The sequence below is a fragment of the Acomys russatus genome, chromosome 16 (genome assembly GCF_903995435.1).
Source record: "Acomys russatus chromosome 16, mAcoRus1.1, whole genome shotgun sequence".
Lineage (NCBI taxonomy): Eukaryota > Metazoa > Chordata > Mammalia > Rodentia > Muridae > Acomys > Acomys russatus.
In genome coordinates, this window is record NC_067152.1 from 21,772,137 (window position 1) to 21,796,054 (window position 23,918).

At 49.9% G+C, this 23,918-nt stretch overlaps 2 protein-coding genes across 4 annotated transcripts in view; both read left to right on the plus strand.

The window, feature by feature from the left end:
* The window catches only part of Fam117a (family with sequence similarity 117 member A), a 48,076-nt gene extending 34,585 nt beyond the window's left edge, over positions 1-13,491 (plus strand). For both annotated transcript variants that reach the window (XM_051158360.1, XM_051158361.1), the window contains 6 exons: positions 2,280-2,375; positions 6,373-6,483; positions 6,921-7,055; positions 9,298-9,487; positions 10,611-10,761; positions 12,316-13,491. In XM_051158360.1, coding sequence (XP_051014317.1) covers positions 2,280-2,375; positions 6,373-6,483; positions 6,921-7,055; positions 9,298-9,487; positions 10,611-10,761; positions 12,316-12,616 — 984 coding nt within the window. In that variant the 3' untranslated portion in view covers positions 12,617-13,491. The remainder of the gene's footprint in view (positions 1-2,279; positions 2,376-6,372; positions 6,484-6,920; positions 7,056-9,297; positions 9,488-10,610; positions 10,762-12,315) is intronic.
* Positions 13,492-16,396: 2,905 nt separating this feature from the next.
* Slc35b1 (solute carrier family 35 member B1) lies at positions 16,397-22,683 on the plus strand. Of its 2 annotated transcripts, none has more exons than XM_051158364.1 (9): positions 16,397-16,784; positions 17,473-17,576; positions 18,169-18,299; positions 18,839-18,869; positions 19,405-19,562; positions 20,398-20,524; positions 21,443-21,549; positions 21,689-21,842; positions 22,455-22,683. In XM_051158364.1, exons 1-9 carry the CDS (start codon positions 16,432-16,434, stop codon positions 22,505-22,507), a joined length of 1,218 nt encoding a protein of 405 aa, XP_051014321.1. In that variant the 5' UTR covers positions 16,397-16,431; the 3' UTR covers positions 22,508-22,683. The 2 variants fall into 2 exon arrangements, with proteins under 2 accessions (XP_051014321.1, XP_051014322.1); XM_051158365.1 differs by having other exon boundaries at positions 16,746-16,784; positions 18,194-18,299.
* The last annotated feature ends 1,235 nt before the right edge of the window (positions 22,684-23,918 follow it).

Here is a 23,918-nt window from a genome sequence, read left to right on the forward strand (position 1 = left end):
TTGCCCGGCACCTGGTTCAGGATACAGTGCTCTTGGGAGAATCTTCCTGTTGCTTGCCTCTTCTGCCTTCCAGTGGCGGTTGGCTTCTCTTAGCTTATAGCACCTTGCTCTAGCCTCCGCTTTACTGGTCACATTGCTTTATCCTGGGCATGTACTGGTTCCTTCAGCCTCTCTCTTACAAGGACACTCTGGCAAGGCTGGGAATGGCTATAAGTCACACCGTCTTAAACAGGAAGAGGCTTAGACCAGTGGGTGAGGTAAAGAAAAGGAGAGAGAGATGAGTTTGCCTGGGTTGAGGGATGGGGTGGTCCTCCCCCGGGGCAGGCGGTAGATGCTGAGATAAGCAATGCCTTTAACATTATCTCTACACAGAGCTGGCAGTAGTCAGTAGGAAGGTGTTGCTGAGGAGAGAGGTCGGAAATGGATTAGGAGAGATGATAGGCTACAGTTTTCCCATCTTCACTCCTGTGCCAGTCCACACTTCCCTTTGACACCATAACATCTCCTAGAAGAAAGTAGTTGGAGTGTTTGAAAAGGCTTTAGTAGGCAGTTACAACCTGATGCAGGCTGTGTTTCTTCTCTTTCGCCACCCATTTGTGGGCACAGTATCTTCTCAGAGGTGAGGGGTGAGCATTCCCCTCTTAGTTTCTGCCTTCTTTTGTCTGTGGTCTTTGCTCCCTTTCCAGAGGTAAGATGGGTGTTTGGGACTCAACTATACTAGCAGCATTGGTGATCAGCGAGCTTGGCTTAAGCATAGCAGGAAAGGAGGACGTGTGTGTGTGTGTGTGTGTGTGTGTGTGTGTGTGTGTGTGTGTGTGTGTGTGTGTGCGCGTGCGCGCGCGCGCGCACACCCGCCCGAATAGCCCTTCTAAGATCTGAGATCATGGCTTAGCAAGACATGGGCATTTGGTTTCCAGGGACTTTAAGAGCTAGCATCAGCCGAGGGTTTTGGGGTACATGCCTACGTTCCTAGCTGCACTTTTCATAAAGGGAGGGTGATGGGAGTGAACCCGAGGATGTGCTCCTGGTGGTGCCAGTCGACTTACCCTGGCTATATTACACAGCCTGGTAAAGGTCCTGCTCATGGGCAGCTGCAGACAGAAAGAGCCAGCAGCCCAGTCTGCGGTGGCTTGTCTGCGTGCAGCTGTTGCACTAGGCAGTCTGCTCGCCAGGGCTCGGACTGCCCTGTGAGCTCCTCTCAGCAGCTGCTGTGTGGTGAGGAGTCTTGTTTTCCCCTGATCCTCCCCCTCTCTGTGTGCAGCAGCCTCTCGGGGGAGGTCAGCAGATCTCTTAGAGGCACTGGTTCCCAGGCCCTGTGTTTTTGGCAGCTTGTGCACAGTAGTCGGAGAGGAGCTGGCCCCACTGAAGCATGCCCGTTGGCCCCTCCCTTGGGATGGAAAGTAGGATGTTGGGGATGGGGAGGGATCTGGGTCTCTTGAGCTTCATGCTTGGGGCCAATGGCTTCCTCTTTTAGAGGGGACTCCTCTGCCACCATCTTGGACCCCCTGTCTTCGTGCAGCAGAGGGGGGGAAGGCAGCAAATGGAAAGCCCTTCCCCGCGAGGAACAAGGAAGGCCTGTGGGGAGGAGGCGTGAGCAGGCCGAGGGGCCAAGAATCAGTGCTAGATTCAGAGTTCTGGCTCCATTTTCTGAAACTGTCTTTCCCCTGCTTATTCTGGAGGACTTTGGAGTCCCTGACACTCCCCTCTGTGATGAAAGAAGCTTGAGGCACAGGGTTACCCAGTTGTCCCCTGCTTCCTCCCGAGGCACCCATGGAGGGAGACCTTTCTCCTGTTTCCTCCTCAAAATCCTGTCTGATGGCTTGTTTTCCATGGACTCCCAGGCATGTGGCCTTGGCTGGGCACATGGGGGAGGGAATAAAGGATTCAGGGCTCTTCTGAAGCTGCTTGGGAGAGGGACAGTCCTTGGCCTCCCCATTGGAGTACACCCAGACTGCCTGGGTCTATAACACACGGGTGGAGGTGGTAAGCAAGGCCCCGTGTTCCACCCCTGTCCCAAACACACAATACAAAAGTAAGATAAGATAAAAGCGAGACGAGGTCAGTACTGTTGGGCCTTGGGGAGGGTTTCCTGGAGAGTAAAAATCGGGATGAGGCCATGCAGGTGGCATTCCTGCCTGGAAGAATAAAGCGGGCTGGGTGTGTCCCTGAGGTTGCTGCACAGATGGAGAAGGCTTCACAGGCCACCACCTCTATCCAGGAAACTGCCTGGCTTCTTCCTGCCTGCAGAGCTGCCTATCTTACTGCACGTCTTTCTACAGACACCCCTCTCCTGGCAAGAGCCAGAAAGTGAGCGGGCCACGTTCTGCATGCACAAGCGCTCAGCATCATGGGGGAGCACAGACCACCGAAAGGAGGTAAGTGCCCTCCCCCTACACCCTCCATCTCCTGGCACCGTGTGACAACAGTGACACTTCCGGTCCCTTGCCTCCTGCCAGCCTCCTTCTGAGGGAATGCCTCTTTAGCTGTGGCTTGGCTGTAGGGCCTCAGACCTTCTTGCTAGAGAAACCCCAGCCAGTGGCTGCTGAGGATTGCAGCATCCCGGTCGGGGGAGTCCTTGGCTTAGTTACTTAGAGACTAGACTCTGATAAGTGAGTCAGCTGCTGAAGGAAGAAGGGAACAAGGCCCTGGGGATCAGGAGCCCCTCCCTCATCTACTACTTAACCATCCACCTAGTTTTATTTCTTTTTTCTTTTCCTTTTTCCTTCTTCTTCTTCTTCTTTTTTTTTTTTCCTTTTTTCATTTTTCTTTTTTTTGTTTTTCGAGATAGGATTTCTCTGTGTAGCCTTGGCTGTTCTGGACTCGCTTTGTAGAGCAGGCTGGCCTCGAACTCACAGCGATCTGCCTGGCTCTGCCTCCCGAGTGCTGGGATTAAAGGTGTGCACCACCACCACCCAGCTTCTTTTTCTTTTTCTTTTTTTAAAGATATATTTGTTTATTATGTATACAGTGTTCTACTTGCATGTACACCTGCAAGCCAGAAGAGGATACCAGATCTCATAAAGATGATTGTGACCTACCATGTGGTTGCTGGGAATTGAACTCAGGACCTTTGGAAGAGCAGCCAGTACTCTTAACCTCTGAGTCATCTCTTCAGCCCACCCCACCCTCACCTAGTTTTATTTTAAAAGAAGAGAAAAATAATCCTAAATACTTTGTCTTGGTCCTCCCTCTGTCCCGGGAGGGCTGGAAGCATTGAGACGGAGGAGCGAGAGCCATGGGCTAGAATTTCAGGGCTTCTCAACGAGCTTTTCCTGACATGCCATGTGGCAGCTCCAAAGTAAAGGTCAACTTACCAGGGCTCATCCCTGACCCATTTATGGAGGGAAGCCATTTCTGCCCTCCTTGATGCTTAGAGCACTGAGAAAATGGGAAGCGATCCAACTGCAAGCTCAAAGCCATGCAGATATATAAAAAGTTCTAAAAGCCTCGTGTGGCAGAGTAAACAAACTCTGTGCAGGAAGGGTGGGGAGTCATGGTTGTCAGGGTCCGGTTGATCCCAGTGGCAAGTCTAAAAGCACACCTTTGGTTTAAGAGATGCAGCCCAGTGGTAGAGCTCAGGCTTAGCATGGGTGAGGCCCTGGGTTCAGGCCCCAGCACTGTAATTTCAAAGCATTTTCTAGGGGCTCAGAGGTTAAGAGCACTTGGTGCTCTTTCTGAGGTGCTGTTCCCAGCACCCACGTGGTGGCACACAACCATCAGTATCTCCAGTTCTGGGAGATTCAATGCCCTGTTTTGACCTCCACAGACCATCAGGCACACATGTATGCAGATAAAACATTCATATACATAACCTAAGTATATCTAAAACAACAATTTAAAAAACCAGTTTCTTAGCCAGGTGGTGGTGGAGCACACCTTTAATCCCAGCACTTGGGAGGCAGAAGCAGGCAGATCTGAGGCTAGCCTGGTCTACAGAATGAGTTCTGGGACAGCCAGGGTTACACAGAGAAACCTTGTCTTGAAAAACCAAAAAAAAAAAAAAAAAAAAAAAAAGGCTGTTTCTTCTTGATTGTCGTCACCATTGTTATGGCAGCGGGCAGCGGATGTACTTTCTAAATTCCATCAGGTTCCATCACAGTCATAGAGCTCTGCATCCTGCTCAGGGTTTGAAGTCCCAGAATTACAAGCATGATCAGAATCGTATTCAAAAGTGTTTTTCTACTTACTTGTTTGGCTTGGGGATTTTTGGTGGGGGAGAGGGCAGGATATTACTGTACAGCCTAGGCTAGCCTCAAACTAAAACTTCTGGCTCAGACTCCTGAATGCTGGGATTGCAGTAGGCTTGCTCCTCCACCACTGCAAAAATGTTAGAGCAACCCCAGATTGTTACAGGGCCTGGGAGTCAGGATGAAATGTGTCCCCCTTTTTTTTTCCTAGAGACCCTATCTTTTTGCAGTATGATTTTACTTTTAAAAAAATATTTTATTAATTTATTCATATTACATCTCAATGGTTATCCCATTCCTTGTATCCTCCCATTTTCCCCTTACTCCCCTCCCCTATGACTGTGACTGAGGGGGACCTCCTCCCCCTGTATATGCTCATAGGGTATCAAGTCTCTTCTTGGTAGCCTGCTATCCTTCTTCTGAGTGCCGCCAGGCCTCCCCATCCAGGGGACGTGGTCAAATATGGGGCACCAGAGTTCATGTGAAAGTCAGACCCCACTCTCCACTCAGCTGTGGAGAATGTCTTGTCCATTGGCTAGATCTGGGTAGGGGTTTGAAATTTACTGCACATATTGTCCTTGGTTGGTGCCATAGTTTGAGCACAACCCCCGGGCCCAGATCTGCCCGTCATAATGTTCTTCTTGTAGGTTTATGGTTTTACTTTTAGATGAGGAGGAAGGATTGCATGACCACATTCCCTGGTCCTAAGGTCTTGGGATACTTGAAAATCATTTGAGCAATGAAGTGTCATAGACCCTCAGAAATGCCTCTTTCAGCCAGGCACGGAGGCACATGTCCATAATTCCAGCACTCCAGAGGCTAAGGCAGGAGGATGGTTGTGTTCTAGGCTAGCCTGAGCTACACAGAATGAGACCTTATCTCAACAAAAGTAACATGAAAAAAACAGCCAGGTTGGAGAAATGGCTCAGCAGTTAAGATCATGCATTGCTCTTGTAAAGAAGTTCAGTTCCCAGCAGCTATGTTAGACAGCTCACAGCCACCTAATTGTAACTCCAGCTCTGTGGGGGTGGGGCAGAGGGGGGGATCCAGTGCCTCTGGTCTCTGTGAGCACCTGCACTCACCTGCACACACAGACCACACACATACACACAATTAAAAATAAACCTAAGGTGGGCATGGTGGTACACAACTTTAATCCTAGCACGGTGGATTTCTGTGAGATCAAGGTCATCCTGGTCTACAAAGTGAGTCCGGGACATCCAGGGCTTCACAGAGAAACCCTGTCTCAAAAACAAAAAACCAAACCAAAACAAAAAAGAAACCTTTGAAAAAATTAAAAATCTTTTTAGATTTATATGTATGAATGTTTTGCCTACCCATGTGTCTATGAACCACATGCATGACTGGTGCCCACAGAATTCAGAAGAGGCCATTAAATCCTTGGGAACCTAAGTTAGAGATGGTTGTAAACCACCATGTGGGTGCTGGGAATCAAACTCAGGTCCACGGCAAGGGCAGCAAGTGGCAAGTGCTCTTAACCACTAAGATGGCGCTCCAGCCTCCTGAAAAGGCCACCCATTGCTCCTCCTCACCCTTTTGAGACAGGGTCCCTCAGTGCACCCCCAACTGTCCTGGAGCTTGCTATATAGACCAGGCTAGCCTGGAACTTATAGAGATCTACCCATCTCTGCCTCCCAAGTCTGGAATTAAAGCGTGTGCCACCATGCCTACCTCATGCTCTTAGTGGAAGAGTGTCCCTTACAAGCCATAGCTATGATGCTACATGTTTTCTGTTTGGACACTGCTTCATCTAGGGCAGCAGTTCCGAACCTTCCTAATGCTGTAGCCCTTTAATACAGTTCCCCACGTTATGGTGACCCCCAACTGTAAAATTATTTCCGTTGCTACTTCATAACTGTAATTTTGCTACTGTTATGAATTGTAATATAAATATTTGATCCGTGATCCCCAAAGGGCTCACGATCCACGGGTTGAGAACCTCTGATCTAAGGGAGGCATGACACTTTAAAAAAAAATCAGGTCCAGCAGCAAGGTGTCTAGCTGAGCTGAGCTGAGCTGCTGATTGTCATGGGATTAGCACCACTGAGCTGTGACGTCTGTGTCCCTTTCATGCATGTTCACGGACAGGGCCTCACCCAGCGGAAGGGACCGGTATGCTTTGGCCTTGCCTCACCCTCCTCTCTCCTCCATCTCCACCTGCTAGATCACCAAGTTGAAGCAACAGCTGCAGAGGACAAAGCTGAGCCGCAGTGGGAAGGAGAAGGAGCGGAGCTCCCCTGTCCAAGGGGACCATGCTGTCCGCGGAGCAGTGAGGGTATGCTGCGTCCCCTGACGACCAGTTCCCCTCTGCCTTCCTTCACGGCAGCCTTCTGACGTGTATAGAGTTCTATCTCCAGCCTTGCAGCACTGAGCCACATTGATGCTCTGTGGCCACATGGATGGTCAGGAGAAGTTTTAGTCCAAAGTTGGGCTTGGCTGAGAGGCATTGGAAGGGCTGCTCTTCCTCCTGTCCTGTGCAGTTAAGGCAGCATCGTCTAGATGTCTCAAAGCTCCAGCTCCTTGAGAAAACCCCTCTGAACGGACTTGTTGGCAGTCTATAGCTGTATCCAACTTACCCTTTTCTCCCCCCGACTTGGAAAAAAAGGTGAAGAAAAAGCTATGTGGACATGATCGTCACCCCCGGTCATAATCGGTGACTGGCTGGGGCTTGGTGGCGCACTTGATGTGACTGCTTCCTTTACCTCTCCTTAGGCACCCCTTCCCAGCTTCCCGCCGGGATCCCCTGTCCTGCGACTCAGCCCTTGTCTACACAGAAGCCTAGAAGGGCTCAACCAGGAGCTGGAAGAGGTGTTTGTGAAGGAGCCGGGCGACGAGGAGCTGCTGAGGGTGAGTGGTGGCTGCTCCGAGTATACAGAGCCTGCATGGGGGCAGGTGGCGTCCGCGTCACTGTTTGGGGTCTCCCAGGCTGTAGCTCTGTAAGCAACACCATGTGAACACCCACCTTCCAGAAGCACACAATTGGAGCTCATTTGTCTCCAATGGTCTGGAGCACAGGGACAGATAGCAGGGGTAGGTAGGTGGCCTCGTGGTGGGGACAGGTATGTTATTTATGTGTCTTTGCCATGACAAAATACCCAAGGAAAGCAATGTGAGGAAGGAAATGCTTGTTTTGGCTCTCGGTTCTCGGTTCCACGGAGTGATCCGTCATGGGAGCAAGAGGCTGAGGCAGCGGTCACTCCATGGTCAGGAAGCAGAGAGCAGTGAATGCTTGTGCTCGGTTTGCCTTTTGCCTTTTATTCAGTCTGGGACTGAATGGTACCATGCCCACTTACAGTGGGTCCTCCCACCTCAGTTAACCTAGTGTAAGTAAGGCCTCACACACATGCTCAGAGATTGCTTCTTCTGGGGCCCTAACTTCCATGAAGTGACAATTAAGATTAACTGCTACGCTGGAGAGTGGTGGCACACGCCTTTAACCCCAGCCCTCGGGAGGCAGAGGCAGACGGATCTCTGTGAGTTCAAGGCCAGCCTGGTCTACAAAGAGAGTCCAGGACAGTCAAGGCTACACAGAGAAACTCTATCTCAAAAAACTAAAACCAAAAACCAGAAACCAAAACCAAAAACATTAACTATCACAAAGAGGAGGGTCCCTAGCGGAAGAAACTGGTCCCTGAGGACTGACCACCTTCACCCATGTGGGCCTCAGCTCATGCTCCCTAGCTTTTCAGTCACTACTTCTGTTCACCTGACCCTGCTGGTGATGTGTGTCCATCAGTCCTTCATGCCCAGTTGCCATTGCAGCCTTCTTCCTGTCCCACTGTCAGGCTACCTCTGTTGTAGTCTCAGGCACTTTTTTTTTCTTTCTTTCTTTCTTTTTTTTTTTTTGGTTTTTCGAGACAGGGTCTTTCTGTGTTAGCCCAGCCTCACACACACCACACACACACACAATATATATATATAATTTATTTTAATGTATATATTATTTATTTTAATGTATATGAATGCTCTACCTGCATGTACACCTGCAGGCCAGAAGAGGGCATCAGATCCTGAATAGATGGTTGCCACCATGTGGTTGCCGGAAATTGAACTCAGGACTTCTGGAAGAGCAGCCAGGCCATCTCTCCAGTCCGTCTTGGGCACATTTCTATATTGACATGGTTCAATTAGGGAATGGCAGTTGGGAAGGATTCACATAATTCTGATGGGCACAGGCCTCAGTTTGTTACTTAGCTGCTGGTTGGTTATTTATTTGTTTGTTTGAGACAGGGCCTCACTATGTAGATCTGACTGTTCTGGAACTCACTATGTAGACTAGGCTGCTCTTGGCGGACAGATCTCGATGAGTTCAAGAACACAGAGATCAACTCACAGAGGTCCACCTACGTCTGCCTACCAAGTGTTAGGATTAAAGGCATGTGCTTCTACACCTGACTTCTGTCTGATTTTTATTGTTTTGTTTGTTTGTTTGTTTGATTGATTTTTCCAAGACAGGGTTTCCCTGTGTAGCCTTGGCTGTCCTAGACTAACTTTGTAGACCAGGCTGGCCTCGAACTCACAGTGATCCGTCTGCCTCTGCCTCCCCGGTGCTGGGATTAAAGGCGTGCGCCACCACGCTAGGCTTCTGGATGATTTTTAAATTGAATATATGTAGGTTTTCATACACCCCAAACACATGCATACAACTAGTTCACTGGGGGTCCAAACACCATCAAATGTTTAAAAAGGGGTTGCTAGGTGTTCAATGTATGGTAACCATCTGCACACTTGTCCCGCAGTGGCTTTTATAGCATTGTGTGGTGCTCTGGTACCCTCCCCATTATGTCACCCTGTGTATCAATCACCTTTGTGTCCAAGAGACTCGTACACAGAGGGGCACTGATCACATCACACAAATGAACGTGACTGTACGTGGACTAACAAGCCTTGAGGAAAAAGAACAAACGTGCTCTGGGAGGAACTCTGTTTCTCCCAGACTCAAGGTAGGTCAGGGAGTAAATGGCTTGAGGAAGTGACATTCTTCTGTCCTCGAGACTGAGAGAAAAGGTGAAGGGAGTCCCCTGAGGCTCACTGCAATGTCACAGGCCTGAGAAGGCCCTGGACTGAGTCTCTTCTCCTTCCTCATCAGATTCTTGAGGTCCCTGATGGGCACCGTGCCCCAGCTCCTCCACAGAATAGCAGCTGTGACCACCCCCTCCTCCTCCTGGAGCCAGGCAACTTGACCAGCTCTCCTTCCATGCCACTGGCATCCCCCCAGGCCAGCCGAGAGGCGCACCGGGATGCCACTGAGGAGCTGGCATCCATTCCCAGTAACAAAGGTAAGTCATGGAGCAAAAGCACAGCACGAGAGCTGGCTCTGGCTGCAGCAAGGGGGCTCCACTGCCCTTTGTTGTGAAGCAATTCCGGGCTTGGCATTATGAACCAACCAGCATCTTTGAGAGTCGTCGCTCTGCACAGCATACCTGCTACAATAATGGTCCTTACAGCAATCAGACTCCTAGTTTATATTATCAAGTCACCCAGAAGGCAGCCTTTCCCATCCCTGTTACTTGGCTGGGGTTCAGGGTGCCAAGGCAGAAAGCCAGTGCCTCTCTATTCAAGGGGCCCCTTGACTCATAGCCAGCAAGAGCTTCAAGGCAGTTATAAATTGGATAAGAAAATGTAGCCTCTTATTCAGGGTCCTGCATGTTTGACCCAGACTGACACCTCACCTTTCTGGTTCTGAATCCCTAGTTTCTCCCATGTGTGCCTTGGCTGGCTGCTTAGAATAAGGCAGCGGTCCTACTAACACCCTATGTCAGAAAGCACAGTTGCCCACATCATCTGACGCTGCTCACAGTAACAGTCTAACACGATCTAACAGTATATTCAGGGAAATAAACCAAGCACAGAATGAGGAGGAATAAATGTAAGAGAAACACAGAAAGTCAATATTTGCAGCCTAGGCAAAGTGCAGTCACAGGATGGAAAGCAAGAGAAATTTTATCCTCTGAGTGGGGTAGAGTCAAGGTTGTTTCTTGGAGTTAATACAGTACTCTCTGCAAGGAGGGGATAGCTTTCCCCAAATTCAGGCAGGAGGAAGTTGTGGTGGGCAGGGCACCTGCCCCCAGGAGAGGGCAGGGGGATAGCAGGTTTTCCTTATGTCAGGGATCCAGGCAGTCTCTTGGCTGCTGGGAATACAGGATTGAAAGGAATCTTTTCCACCCAGTCAACAACTTTTGTCCCCTTTGGTGGTGCTACTGGGAAAAGGACCTGTGACCTCGTGCTGCTTAGCAAGTGCTCTACAGCTGAGCTGTCCCCTCCCCCTCGGTCCTCAAGAGCATAGCATGAAGCACACCAGGCTGAATAGCAGAGCTACGGGGCCCCTTTGTACAGAAGACTCGAGCTGAGGAAAGTAGCGCTTTTCCTTTGTCTGCACTGACTCAGCCCTGCTCTCTGTAGCCTCCTCTCCAGGCCACCCAGCCTTCCCGGAAGATGGCAGTCCATCTCCGGTCCTTGCCTTCGCTGCCTCCCCTCGGCCCAATCACAGCTATGTCTTCAAACGGGAGCCCCCAGAAGGCTGTGAGAGAGTGCCTGTGTTTGAAGAGGCCACCACGTGAGTACATCCCACGCGTGAGGCATGTGAGGGAGGGACAGCACGGAGGGTGAGCCCATGTTATCCCACATGACAGGCCCTTCTTCACTCTCCAGTCTTTCCAGCCTAGAGGTGTTGTCAACATCAAGCCATCAGGCGCGCAAATTTTCCATGATCAAACTTGTTGACATTACCTACTCTGAGCACTTAAATCTTTGCTTATCATTATCTCCATAGAAACCTGCTTTCTGCCCACATGCCAGCCACAAGCACAGTGGGAGCTGGAGGGGAAAGAGATCTGAAACCTAAGCCTTTTGTTTCTTCTATTTTTTTTTTTTTCACCATCCCTGGGGAAAATGTGAGGACTTGCTAAACCATAATCAGAGAGAGAGAGAAAAAAAGGGAGGGAGGGAGGCAGAGACAGACAGACAGACAGAGAATGAATATATGAGGGGGGGAATATATGAATGCACCAGTATTTCTTTACCCCCTTGGCTGTTCAGTTCTAGTCTTGTGAACTTCCACAGAGAAATGTCTAATTCTTGCAAGAAAGAAGTTTGGAATATTTTCCAGTCATCCTGGATGGTTCAGAGGCCTTCCGCTAATCTCTCTGCCATCTGTGTGGGTTGAGGACGGCCCTTCCAGAGGCTGCCCCAGGCCCCTTTGCAGGCCCGGGAGAGCTTGCTCTATTTTCTCCTGCAGCTTTATGTTCACTTGGGCAGATTCACACTGGAAGTTGTGGCTTTGATAGCAGCCAGGAAGTTTAGTCATGGTGTGGGAGTGAAGATTCGGCTAGGTCTGGGCTTGGGGCACTGAGGGTACCGTTTGTATCTCAACTGAGGGAGAGGACAACCATGGTGGTAGGCATTCTGGGGGAGGAAAAAAACCCACCACTGTCGGCAGGCTGTTGTTACTGTTCCCACTGCTGCCTGGTGTTCTTCCGGGTGCTGTCCTCTGAAGAGGCTTTTCCCCTAGCGTATGCAGTCTGGGCCCTTCTAGCCTCCCTCCCTCACCGTAAGCACAGGTGGAAGTGAGGCGGGGCCTGGTCCTCATGCTGTCGCAGATCCATGAAGCTAGAGACAGGCTCTCACAGTCATCTCTGGCTTCACACTGGGCTTTCTTCATTTCATCAGCCTTCCTACTGGGACGTCTCTTATGTATATATATTTCTATATTGAGGAGTAGAACCCAGGGGTTGGCACCTTCACCCTAAGCCCAAGAGAGATTTTTAGTTGTCATAACTAGAGAGAAGAGGGCACGAGCCTGCTGCTATGTGGTTGACACAGTCCAGGGATGCTGTCCTGTGGTCTCTACCATCATCCCTGCAACAGGGAATTATGCAACCCCAGATGTCAGTAGGGCTAAGGCTGAGAGTTTTGCTTCAGGCAAACCCCACCACAGCAGCAATCAGACCTGAAGAGCCTGACAAGTGGCTTTTCAGGTTTTAGCCAGGTTCCTGTCCTCTCTGATCAGGGACCCAGCTCCCCAGGCGCCTTGCTGAGGCAGTCTCCCTTCTTTCATTGACTCTTGTTCGTGTGTACTTATGTGTCTGTGTCTCTCTCCATCTCTCAGGTCCCCAGGTCCTGACTTGGCCTTCTCGACTTCCTGTCCTGACAAGAACAAAGTCCATTTCAACCCGACTGGCTCTGCCTTCTGCCCTGTCAACTTGATCAAGCCCCTCTTCCCCAACATGGGCTTCATCTTCCGTAACTGCCCCGCCAGCCCCAGCTCTCCTCTTCCCCCTGCCAGCCCCAGGGCACCACCTCGGAAGGATCCAGAAGCTTCCAAGGCCTCCTCACTGCCCTTTGAGCCATGGCAGCGCAGCCCACCATCAGAAGAGTCTGTGCTTTTCCAGAGCTCCTTGGTGGTGTGAATCACCCACCCACCCACACACACACACACTTTACCATGGAGACTAGTGCCTTGGTGGCAAGCTTCTCATTAGCTTCCGGAGCTGGGGGATAGGGGAGCCCTTCCCTCTTGGCCTTTGAGCACTTTCATTTATTGTGTCAAAGCCCCATGTCCTTTGGTGGACATCAGCCCTCCAAAAGGGAGGGCTTACCTTTTCCACTAGTGGCTAGGCAGCTCACTACGCACACTGTGTACCTGCAGCTCCCCGCACTCGATAGAAGGTTTTGAGTCTTCTAGTCTAGGGCGTGAGTTCAGATGACTTACAGGAGGCTCTTGTGGTGGAACAAGTTGGCTGTGACTGAGAGAGGAGATGCTACAGGCTTCCTCACAGCTCCACCTCTAGAGACACAGCGGAGCAGAGCAGATGCCTCCCTCCCTGAGGAGCTGACCAGAATGGTCCTCAGGGCCAGAACACTTGACCAATCAGCTGTTGGCAGGGGACCATGAGATTTCCCAAGTGGCATTTTCATCTCACTTTTACCCTGACTAAAGATTGTCTTAAACAGCATCCCAGCCCAAAGTGGATAGTGGGAAGAGGGAGAGCTGGCGTTCCTTCAGGGGGCATGTAGCAGCTCCATACCTTCCACCTGCCCCAGGGTTGGGTTGGGTTAGAAAAATGCCTATTTTTCTTGTATTAATGTAGAAACTCTATTTTCTCCCAAAGACACTATTTTTGCAGCTATTTGAAGTTTGTATATTTTCCGTACTGCAAAGCTTACACAAAATTGAAGAATGTTAATGTTCAAGTTTTCTTATCTTGTGTTTAGAGGGTTTTTGTTGTTGTTGTTGTTTTTCAGATCTTGATGTTTATAGATCAAATAAATAAATATTCCAGCAGTTTGGGCTTTCTGAATACCTGGGATGGGAGGAGTCGGGTAGAATGGGAGGTATTATACCCACCACCTTAGTCTGTCTTCAAGGAAGGCGCCTCCAGGTAACACACAATGGTCCAGCTGCTGTGTGGACGGGCCTTGCTAGAGCCTCTTCCTGCAGACACACTAGCAGCGGCCCATGACGTCTTGTCTAGAATGGAGGGCATGATGTGTCCTGCAGGTGCATATGAAGTCACCAGGGAAGAGTCTGAAACGTGGACTCGAGCAAGAACGTGAGGGCAGCTGAAGGGAGACAGTTCGACATGGCAGGCACTCCTTGCACTGGCAGGGAATGGCATGCAGCTGGGACAGCATTAAGGTTTTAGCCACCATGCCTATCTATGTCACAGTGAGTACCCAAGGCATAGTTGCCGCCTTGGAGGGGACACAGAAACTGTTCTTGTCCTTTCGTAGCCTCTCAGTTGTAAGAGTTCTTAGACACTTGAGAAAAGTGGGAACCACCATCCCAACATTCTGTTAGGACGCGGAATGTATGAAGCATTTCAGCCAAAGACATTTCCATTCTATTGGGTGGAAGTTTACACTAATGGGCAAAATTACATCTGTCTCAAAAGACCTCAGGAATGACCCTAGGCCACGCTGTCCTAACTACTGTCCATTGGTTTGGTAATCACCAGCCAACCCAAATTAGGGGCTTTAATGAAATGTCATTGAAAATACGACAACCAAGTCGGCATGGTGGCGCACGCCTTTAATCCCAGTACTCAGGAGGCAGAGGCAGGTGGGTCTCTGTGAGGCCAGCCTTGTCTACAAAGTGAGTCCAGGACAGCCAAGGCTGTCTCAGGGGAAAATGAAAGAAAAAGAAAAAAAGAAGAAAGAGGAAATATGACAACCATTGGATAAGATAAATATAAGGACCACTCTATGAATGAAGAAAGGTCCAAAAGATTAAATAACTTTTTCCAAAAAGATCATACCTAGTTGGGGGGTAAGGATTGGAATCCAGATCACTTCCCAGGTGGTGCTTTCTAACCACAGAACTCTCCTCCTGGTTATTATATTGCCATCGATTTCACATGGGGAAACTCGACCCAGGTCAAGTGAATTGCTTGAGGTCTCGGTTGGTAAATAAAAAGGCAGAAATGGGACCAGAGACTCGCCCGGTTACTGTTTGGCTCCCTAGAAGTAAGTGTCTGATGATCCAGTAGAGTGTGCCAACAGGCAAGAGAGTAATCGTGTGGGATGTCCTCTTTCCAAAAGGAGACACCAAGCAAGGGATAGACCCTATCTTCTCTTAGCCCTCCTCTCCCTGAAAGATGGCTGGCTTGTCCCCAAAGCCTTAGTGAGTCAGGTCCCCAGTGATGGGTGTGGTGCTGCCCAACCTTTCCTTCCTTTGCCTGAGGCTGTGCCAAAGGAGCTGGGCTGCTAGAAGAGAAAAGCAACCCCAAGGCCCATGGCTGCAAGCAAATTGGGACAATTAACTGGTGGGGGACTTGGTGACCTGGGGTTAATCTTGCTTTGGCAATTCTAGCCAAGAAGGGGGAAACCCAACTATTGGATCAAGGAGGAGCCTAATAATAGGAAAGAGTGTCTTATTTGTGTGGTTGCTTCATCATTTAGTTGGAAGGTCTTGAAAAAAAATTCTTAGTACTTGGGAGGGAAATGGGGAGAAAAGGGTTATGAGTTCAATGTCATTCTCTTTTTTTTTTTTCTCAAAGGAAATTTAACATCTTTTTTTTTTTTTTTAAGATTTATTTATTATCTATACAGTATTCTGCCCACACGTGTGCCTGCCCACCACAAGAAGGCACCAGATCTCATTACAGGTGGTTGTGAACTACCATGTGGTTGCTGGGAATTGAACTCGGGACCTTCGGAAGAACAGATGGTGCTCTTAACCTCTGAGCCATCTCTCCAGCCCCAATGTCATTCTCTTACATAGCAGGTTCGAGGACAGCCTGAGCTACATGAGATCCTGTCTTTTTTTTTTTTTTTTTTTTAAAGGCATTTCAGCCGGGTGTGGTGGCGCACACCTTTAATCCCAGCCCTTGGGAGGCAGAGGTAGGTGGATCACTGTGAGTTCGAGGCCAGCCTGGTCTACAAAGCGAGTCCAGGACAGCTAAGACTACACAGAGAAGCCCTGTCTCGGAAAAAAAAACCCAAAAACCAAACCAACCAACCAACCAACCAAAAAAGCATTTCAATTGAACTAGAACTTTTCACCTCCAAGAGGTGAGGAAATAAGAGTGGAGTTGGGGGAAAAAAATGTCATGACTAATACCTTAAACTTGAGCAGCACACTTTACAGTTTATAAAACACACTGGCAAACCTTAGCTCATTTAATCCTCACACCATCCAAAGGGCGACAGGGTGGTTATTACTAATTACCCCTCGTTTACAGAGTTGAGAAAACTGTGGCTCGGAATTGAAGTAACACGTGCTGGGCCGCCCCTAAAGTGACAAGAGCCCTGATCTATCACGGAGCCTGCCTAGACGCTCCCTGCCTTGGAGACCTAGTGAAGTTAAGTGCTTGAAGAGGACCCGTACGCATCATCCAGGTCTTGAACGCCCGGTAGACCGGGTTGGAGTCGCTGACGCTGGGCAGAGGCTAGAGGGCGCTCCGGCTCTAAGAAGCGTTCTTGGCGTTAGGACCCAGCCGTGGCCTGACAACTGACCGCAAAAAAAAAAAAAAAAAAAAAAAAAAAAAAGACTTTAATTCACTCTCCTGGACTCACCGCCTCTTTCTCCGCCCATATGTCTATTTTCGCTCCGTGTAGCCAATTGATAACATCCACATACTTATACATCATCACTATACGCCGGATCATCTCCTAGGCCTCCCCGCCGAGCTCCAGGTTGTAGGCGTCCTCGGCGTTGCCTGATCGGAAGATCCAGAAGATGAGGCTTTAACCTCGATATGGCTAGCTTTCCTGGCCCCCAGGAATGGAGCCAAGGTCTCAAGGCCTGCTTTCTTTCCTAGAACTCTCCTGCCGGGGCAGGAGGCATTTTCCTCTTGGAAGCTCTGAGCTGGCATTTCTGGAGGTGGCTGCTCGTCCTACGAGCCGCCGGTCGCACGCTGCTCCTATGAGGCCCCTGCCGCCGGCCGGCGATGTCCGCCTGGAGCTTTCGCCTTCGCCGCCGCTACCGCTACCTGCTCTGAGCGGGTCTTCAGCTGACTCGTCCGTGCGTCTCATGGCCGCTAGCAGGTCCCTGGTGCCTGACCGGCTGCGCCTGCCGATTTGCTTCTTGGGTGTCTTTGTCTGCTATTTCTACTATGGGATCCTGCAGGAGAAGATGTGAGCGGACCGTATGGGGGGCAGGAGTGCTAACATCTCCCAGCCAGGGCCGGCACCCAGGCCCCACCGCCCACTTTTACAGCCTGGTTCTTAGGCTTCCTGTGTCTGGTACAGGTTTCCTTCTTCCCCGGCCCGGCCCTCTGACCTTTTTTTGCACTCTGCTATTATCCATTGCGGGCTGAGCATCCTTGTAATTCTAAAATTCCAGGGTGGGCCACTGGATTTTTTTGGGACGCGATTCTTTTTCTTTTCTTTCTTTCTTTTTCTTTTTTCCTCTCTTTAGGTATTTTAACCTTTGTTGATTTCAAGAAAGTTTCGTGAGCTGAGAGCCAGGTCTTTTTTAAAAAACTCTCAGATGCTAGCAGACCGTTATCTCTTTGCTCTCGGCCTTGCTTTATTTTTCCTACCGCGGATACTTTTGTCCCGCCGTCTGACTTTACTTGTTGCCTCTACCTGAATTCTTTATGGATATTCTTTCCTTAGGCTATGGTATCAGTAGGCTGGAATCAAGTTTCTAGGCTTAAATCAAATCGGACCCTGTGAGTAAATAAGCTCAGTGATCCTTACTAAAGCTAACTACATCCACAAAAGCAGGGTACTTCAAAGCCCTCAGTGTCTCTGAACATACCTGCTGACACCGAGTGGCGCATACTAATGCCTCCTGTCTTTTGTATGTGTTTCCTCTTAGAACAAGAGGAAAGTATGGGGAAGGACCCAAACAGGAGACGTTCACCTTTGCCTTAACTTTGGTTTTCATCCAGTGTGTGATCAATGCTGTCTTTGCCAAGATCTGTGAGTACTTCATCACAATTTGTTGGGTGCACTCTCCTTTCCCCATATTCTGGGCATTAGACCTCAGGGCTTATCTTCAGAAATCTTAAGTTTTCCTTACCTCCGTATCCTTGAGTATTTAAACAGCCTCTCTGCAGTCTGTAAAACCAGTAGCTGTGACATGAGATTAAAATATTAGGCTTCTAAATTATACCAACTTTTGAGTCAAGAATGACTGGCTCTTCTGTATTCTAAATCCCCGTTGAAAATACTTAGGACATTTTCTCCCTTTATCCCTTTGACTTTGCTTTGTGTGTCAGCTTCAAACATGTCTTTGTTCCTTGAACCTACCGGCAGAGCTAAGCCATCCTTTCTCACGCTCAATGAAGCCCTACCTCCACTCTGCATGTGGTCTTGTCAGGCTTAAGGGGAACTGGGGAAATGAATAGTTTTCAGAGATTTCCCAGCTTAAGAGGATAGAAATAGCTGTCTTACGGGACAGGCAGGTTCCTTTTACATGGCTTCAACTTTTGCTTAGTGCTCCCTCCTTGCCCCACCGGGTTTCTCTTGTATGTTTTGTTTGTTTTTGTTTTATTTTTTTGTCTTCTCCCAGTGATCCAGTTTTTTGACACTGCCAGGGTGGATCGTACTCGGACCTGGCTCTATGCTGCCTGCTCTGTCTCCTATGTGGGCGCCATGGTCTCCAGCAACTCAGCCCTACAGTTTGTCAACTACCCAACTCAGGTGAAATCTCAGGGTGAGAGGAGAGTTGGCTCAGAAATTGTGTGGACAGGACTAAAGGGTCTTCCCTCGGGCCTGGGATTTAAAAATAACAATCCTAGAGGGCTAGGGATCGAGCTCAGGTAGGGGAGCCTACGTAGCATGCATGAAGAAGACCTGGGTTTCACCCCAACACAGCATGAGCCAGGCATGGTGTCACGTGCCTGTCGTCCTAGCACTTGGGAGGTAGAGGCTGGAGGATCAGAATCAGAGGTTCAAGATCATCTTTAGCTATAGCAGCCTGCAGAAACTATGTTTTAAGAAAAGGGGTCGGGGGGGGGGGGGGGACAGGGGAGAAACAATCATAGCAGAGTATGCTTGAAAAAGAGTGTGGAGTGTGGGGCGTAGATGGTGTACAGGTATGGGTTTGGCCATGATACGGCTGTCTCCTAAGGCCAAGCTCTCTCGTCCAGGCCCAGTGCTAACACACCTTCATGTAGCCCCTGGCGTACTTCCTGGGGCATCACAGATGCCCAGAAGTTATTTGCTCACTTTTATTTCAGGTCCTCGGTAAATCCTGCAAGCCAATCCCAGGTGAGCAAAGAAGATGACCTCCTTCCTCTGGGCCCGCTCTTCCTCTCTCTCCTAGAGCTCGGAGTGGCTCTGGGTTATACCATCCCATCAAAGCTCTGTCTAGTGATCTTCCTGTCATCTGTGTCAATTCCCGTGTTGTGTGTAGGCCGAGTGGGAGCCAGAAGCTGACCTTGCCTACTTTGTGTCCTCAGTCATCGTAGTGTCCCCTGTGCTGACATTGCCATCTCGTACCCCGAGTCCCATTTGGGCCGGCAATTTCTTCCTTTCAATGTCTCATCTTTGTCTTGTTCTCCACCCTTGCTGAGGTCCTTCCTGGACCTTTGACTTTTGTCCTCTACCCTTCTCCACCTGTTCATTACTCAAGCCTGTTGCTCAATCATCTTTATCTAGGTGCCAGCCACCTCTCACCCTCTATAGGGCTTCTTAGACATTTCTTTTCTCCCTCACTCTTGACATGGCTCTCAGGAAGTGGGGGTTGGGCTCAGTAACACCGTGTATACTCGGATTGTCACTGTTTTTGTTTATTTTCCTATAGTTATGCTCCTTGGGGTGACCCTCTTGAAGAAGAAGTACCCAGTGGCCAAGTACCTGTGTGTGTTGCTAATTGTGGCTGGCGTGGCTCTTTTCATGTATAAGCCCAAGCAAGTGGTTGGGATAGAAGAGCACACGGTCGGCCTTGGAGAGCTGCTTTTGGTATGCAGTCCTGTTGTGAAGGCAGCCCCAGTGAGGCAGGCAGGAAGCCAAGGGAAGGTGGGCTGTCCCTTGGCTCCTGTTGCTGATCTTTACTACAAGGTCCCTGGCCAATGGCCACAACAGGAAGCCTGAAATACTTAGCGACAGCTAAGCGAGCCCTCCTGGAGAAGAGTGCTCTGAAGTGTGAGCTCAGAGAGACCCAAGAGCCAGGAAGGGAAGGGTGGTGTGTGCTTCCCTGGGTTTTCAGGCACCATGGAAGCTGGACTTGAATGAACAGGAGCTATCGTCTAATACTAGGCCCCGTGCTAGGGCCTTTCACATCCTTACTGATTAACGTTTACAACAGTCTCCTAGCACAGGCAGTGTTCTCTCCATTTTAGAAACGAAACCAAGAGGCTAAGCCACTCGCCCACTGTCACACACCTAAGTGGCAGTCAGGATGCGGGGCCAGGCAGTCTGACCACAGAATCTAGTCTCCGAAGCATAAAGAACGCTAAGTCAGAGAGCCACAGCCTGTTCAGTCCCCACGCACCAGCTTGCTGGCTTTGACATTGAGCAGTGGTGGGCTTCCTGCCCTACTCTGACTGCAGACCCTTCATGACACAGTTTGTCAGTCCAGTGCCTGCCAGAAGGAAGGCTAGCCTGGTCTCTCTACCCGCTACACTTGACCACAGGCAGCTTTAGCTCTGAGGACTGTGTCTTAAGGTAGCCGCAGCTTTTTGAAGTCCCTGAGAGGAGAGCTCGAGTCCTGGCTTAGGGAGGGGAGAGCTCGTGTCCTGGCTTAGGGAGGGCCCTGCTGGCCAGCTCATGGCCGCTGCTCCGTCTCCTTTCCCAGCTCTCGTCCCTGACCCTGGATGGACTGACGGGTGTCTCCCAGGACCACATGCGGGCTCATTACCAGACAGGCTCCAACCACATGATGCTCCACATCAACCTCTGGTCCACGTTGCTGCTCGGCGCTGGTAAGGAGCCCTTCTGCTGTTCCGTGCACAGATCCCCAGAGGGCAGCCTGCTCTCATCAGTCAGCCCAGCTCCGCTGCCAGGTGCTAACTCTGTGCAGGCCAAGGGCCTGACTTGGTTCCAATCTGGCCTTCTATCCAAGGCTTGAGAGACCTTCCTGGAAAGACCTGTGCTGGCAGCTCCTCTCCTCACCCTGTGACTAACACCATAGGGTAGGCGTGTTCCCGATGTCATGAGAAGATAGGTGGTGTCTAGGAACATTCTTTCTCACAAGGCAAATGAGGCTGAGTATAGTGCTGGCCAACTTACAAGTTCACTGAATGTACACTAGTGAGAAGGCCTTTGCTTTGGAATCAGTGATTGCTAACTTTCTCAGCTTTGAGCACATGAAGAAAGTATTCTTCGTGTAGCATGCTGGGCTTCATGGAGAAGATTCTTGGTGGCTGGAGGTGACCAATTGCATGAGCTTCCTTGAGCTGGAGACTCACGGGTTGCTGTGTCTGCGGCATCTGAGGAGCTCTGCATTTACTCACTGCTCTTAATTGCTGGCTTTGGTCTTTAGTTTTAGTTTTGTTTTCTGAGGCATTTTCTCAGTCTAGTTCAGGGTAGCCTAGAACTCACAATCCTTTCGTCTCAGCTTCCCAAATTCTGAGATTATAAGCATAAGCCAAACATATCCAACACCAGTCACCGATAGAAGCAAATCATTGACCTCATAGGCTTTCTTAGACGATCAAGTTTGTTTCTGTAACTAGACAAGAGTTTGAGAAAGATGCATACCAGGCCAGAATAAACTCCACAGATGGTTCCTCACCCAGCCTCCCTCATGGTATTTAAGCAGGCTGCATGCAGGTGTGGGTTAGCATAAGATGGGCTGTTCACCTATTGATTTTTTTTTTTTTTTTTAATTTTTATTTTAGGGATCCTGTTCACTGGGGAGCTCTGGGAATTCTTGAGCTTTGCTGAGCGGTACCCAACCATCATCTATAACATCCTGCTCTTCGGCCTGACCAGTGCCCTGGGTCAGGTGAGTTCCTTGGAGGAGGCAGCCTGGCTTCCCTCCTGTGTTGTTCGGAGAGCCTGGCTGGGAGCAGAGGGACAGCCCCGGTGTCTGTCCTGACTCTCACGGCAGTGCTCAGGGGTCTCACGGACCTTTCTCCTTCTAGAGCTTTATCTTCATGACAGTTGTGTATTTCGGTCCCCTGACCTGCTCCATCATCACCACAACACGGAAGTTCTTCACCATCTTGGCTTCTGTGGTCCTCTTTGCTAACCCCATCAGCTCCATGCAGTGGGTGGGCACCGTGCTGGTGTTCCTGGGTGAGTTCCAGCAACAGCAAGTTCTCCAGGGGCCACAGAGGGGAAATGGCAGGCTTAGCTTGTTATTTTAGAGATGTACCTAACCGAGAAAAGGATGCGTTGTACGTAAGCAGCCTTCCTCCTGTGTGGTCCATCTCAGTGATGCCCTTCAATGACATGGGCTTTCAAGATCCTGAGTGGGGCCGAGTCTGATATTTACTCCCCTCCCAACCTGAGGTGTTCTGTGAGAGCTGAGAGAAAGAGCTGGGAAATTCTGATGCTGATTTTTCTTTTGATGTTGGTGTGTGTGCTACCAGTGCTTTGGTGAGTTTCTGTTTGATGACATTCTATTGTCTTTGAGGAAGCTATATAAAAGTAGTCTTCCAAAGTTTGTTGTACCTAACGCTGGGCAAAGTGATACACACCTTTAATCCCAGTTCTTGGGAAGCAGAGGCAGACGATCTCTTGTCCACATAGTGAGTTCCAGGAAAGCCAGAGACACATAGTGAGACCCTGTCTCAAAACAAACCAAAAGAAAACAGAGTTTGTAGTATCTAAAGCCCTCCCTTTGGGAAGCTTCACTGGGCTCCATGTCCTCCCGCAGAGTTTAAGCAGTTTTTCTTCTTTCCACAGGTCTCGGTCTTGATGCCAAGTTTGGGAAAGGAACAAAGAAGACCTCCCACTAGGAAGAGACAGGCTTCCTCTGCTCCGAAACACTTAAATTATTATCTCTAACAGTGACATCTTGGAAAAATGGACCCAGTCATGATAAGGGACTGGGTTCCAGCCTTTTTATATATGTATATAAATCAAAGGAAGCAAGACCGCATATTCTAAACAAAGCACTTGGGGTTTAACAAGACGGGTTGCTAATTTCTGGTTTTGCACAGACTAGTACAAATAAAGAGAAGCAAGGCAAGCTGGAAGCAAGACCGTGCTGTCGCTCTCTGGGCTGGGCTTGGCTGGGCTTGGCGAGACAGGGTGGTAAGGCTCCCCCACGAAGTGCTCAGAAGTGCCTATGAGCAGGGGTAGATCTGGGAGTTGGCAGGGTTGAGCCAGCAGCCTCTGTTCCCACGGGCGAGCTCTAAATATGCTGAGACAGGTGGCTGGCTGTGAGAGCCAGAGGATGTAAAATCACTTCAAAGCACGATGGCAAAGGAGTCGCCAGAAATGAAAGGTGTGTTCTCAAGGAACACCTTGAGGTTGAAACGGGCCCGGGACCTCAGAACCCACTGGCTTTTGTCCCCCACTGACCCCCCTCAGCCAGAACTTAACCCAGAACCCATGCGTGATCGTGCACATTTCCAAGGCCCCTGAACGTGCTTTTCCTGATTCCTTCCCTCTGGGAGCCTGGATTCATTCCTGCTGGTCCCCTGCCCCTTCAGCAGAAGCATCTCGGTCCTCTGCCGTTCTTGCGTGCCAAGGTGTCACCATGCCAGCTTCTGCCTGTTGAAAGGGATGCTGGCGGAAGGCAGGGTGGCTGAGTCCTGGCTCAGAGCAGCTGTCAAGTGCTCTGGGTGGTAATGAGGGGGGAGAAGGAGGAGCATGGAGCGGAGCCACCTGCCCACTGCTGCCTTCAGAGCTGGATCAGCATCCTCCAAGGACCAAACTTTACACATGAAAGTGCATTGCTACCAGCTGCAACTTTCCCTCCATCTGTTCCAGCACCCGCCCCTTGGCTCTCCAGATGGGAGCCTGGCCTCCTTCCTGAGTGCTGCCTTGATACCCTGGCCCAGCCTCTTAAGCCCTTCCCTTCTGAAACTCCTCACGTTCCCTAGGGGCAGGGTATCACAAAGCTCCGCCTCTAAAGGCCTCTCAAATGCCTTTCCCTTCCAGAGGGTTTTGAAACCCGATGGAATTGACTTTTTTTTTTTCTTCTATCCTCTCCTTGTTTTTTCATCATCCGGAAGGCTGTTGGCTTCTCAGCTGCACTCACAGTTCCTTCCTGGGTGTTCTCCCGTGGGCCGGATGGTGGTTAGAACCTGTTGGCAAGGCCAGGGCCCCACAGGTGGCCAACATCTGTGTCTACTGTTGTAACAAGAAACATCAGTTTCCGGGCTCTCAGACTTGCCCTTTGCACCACTTTCTCCCTGTCAT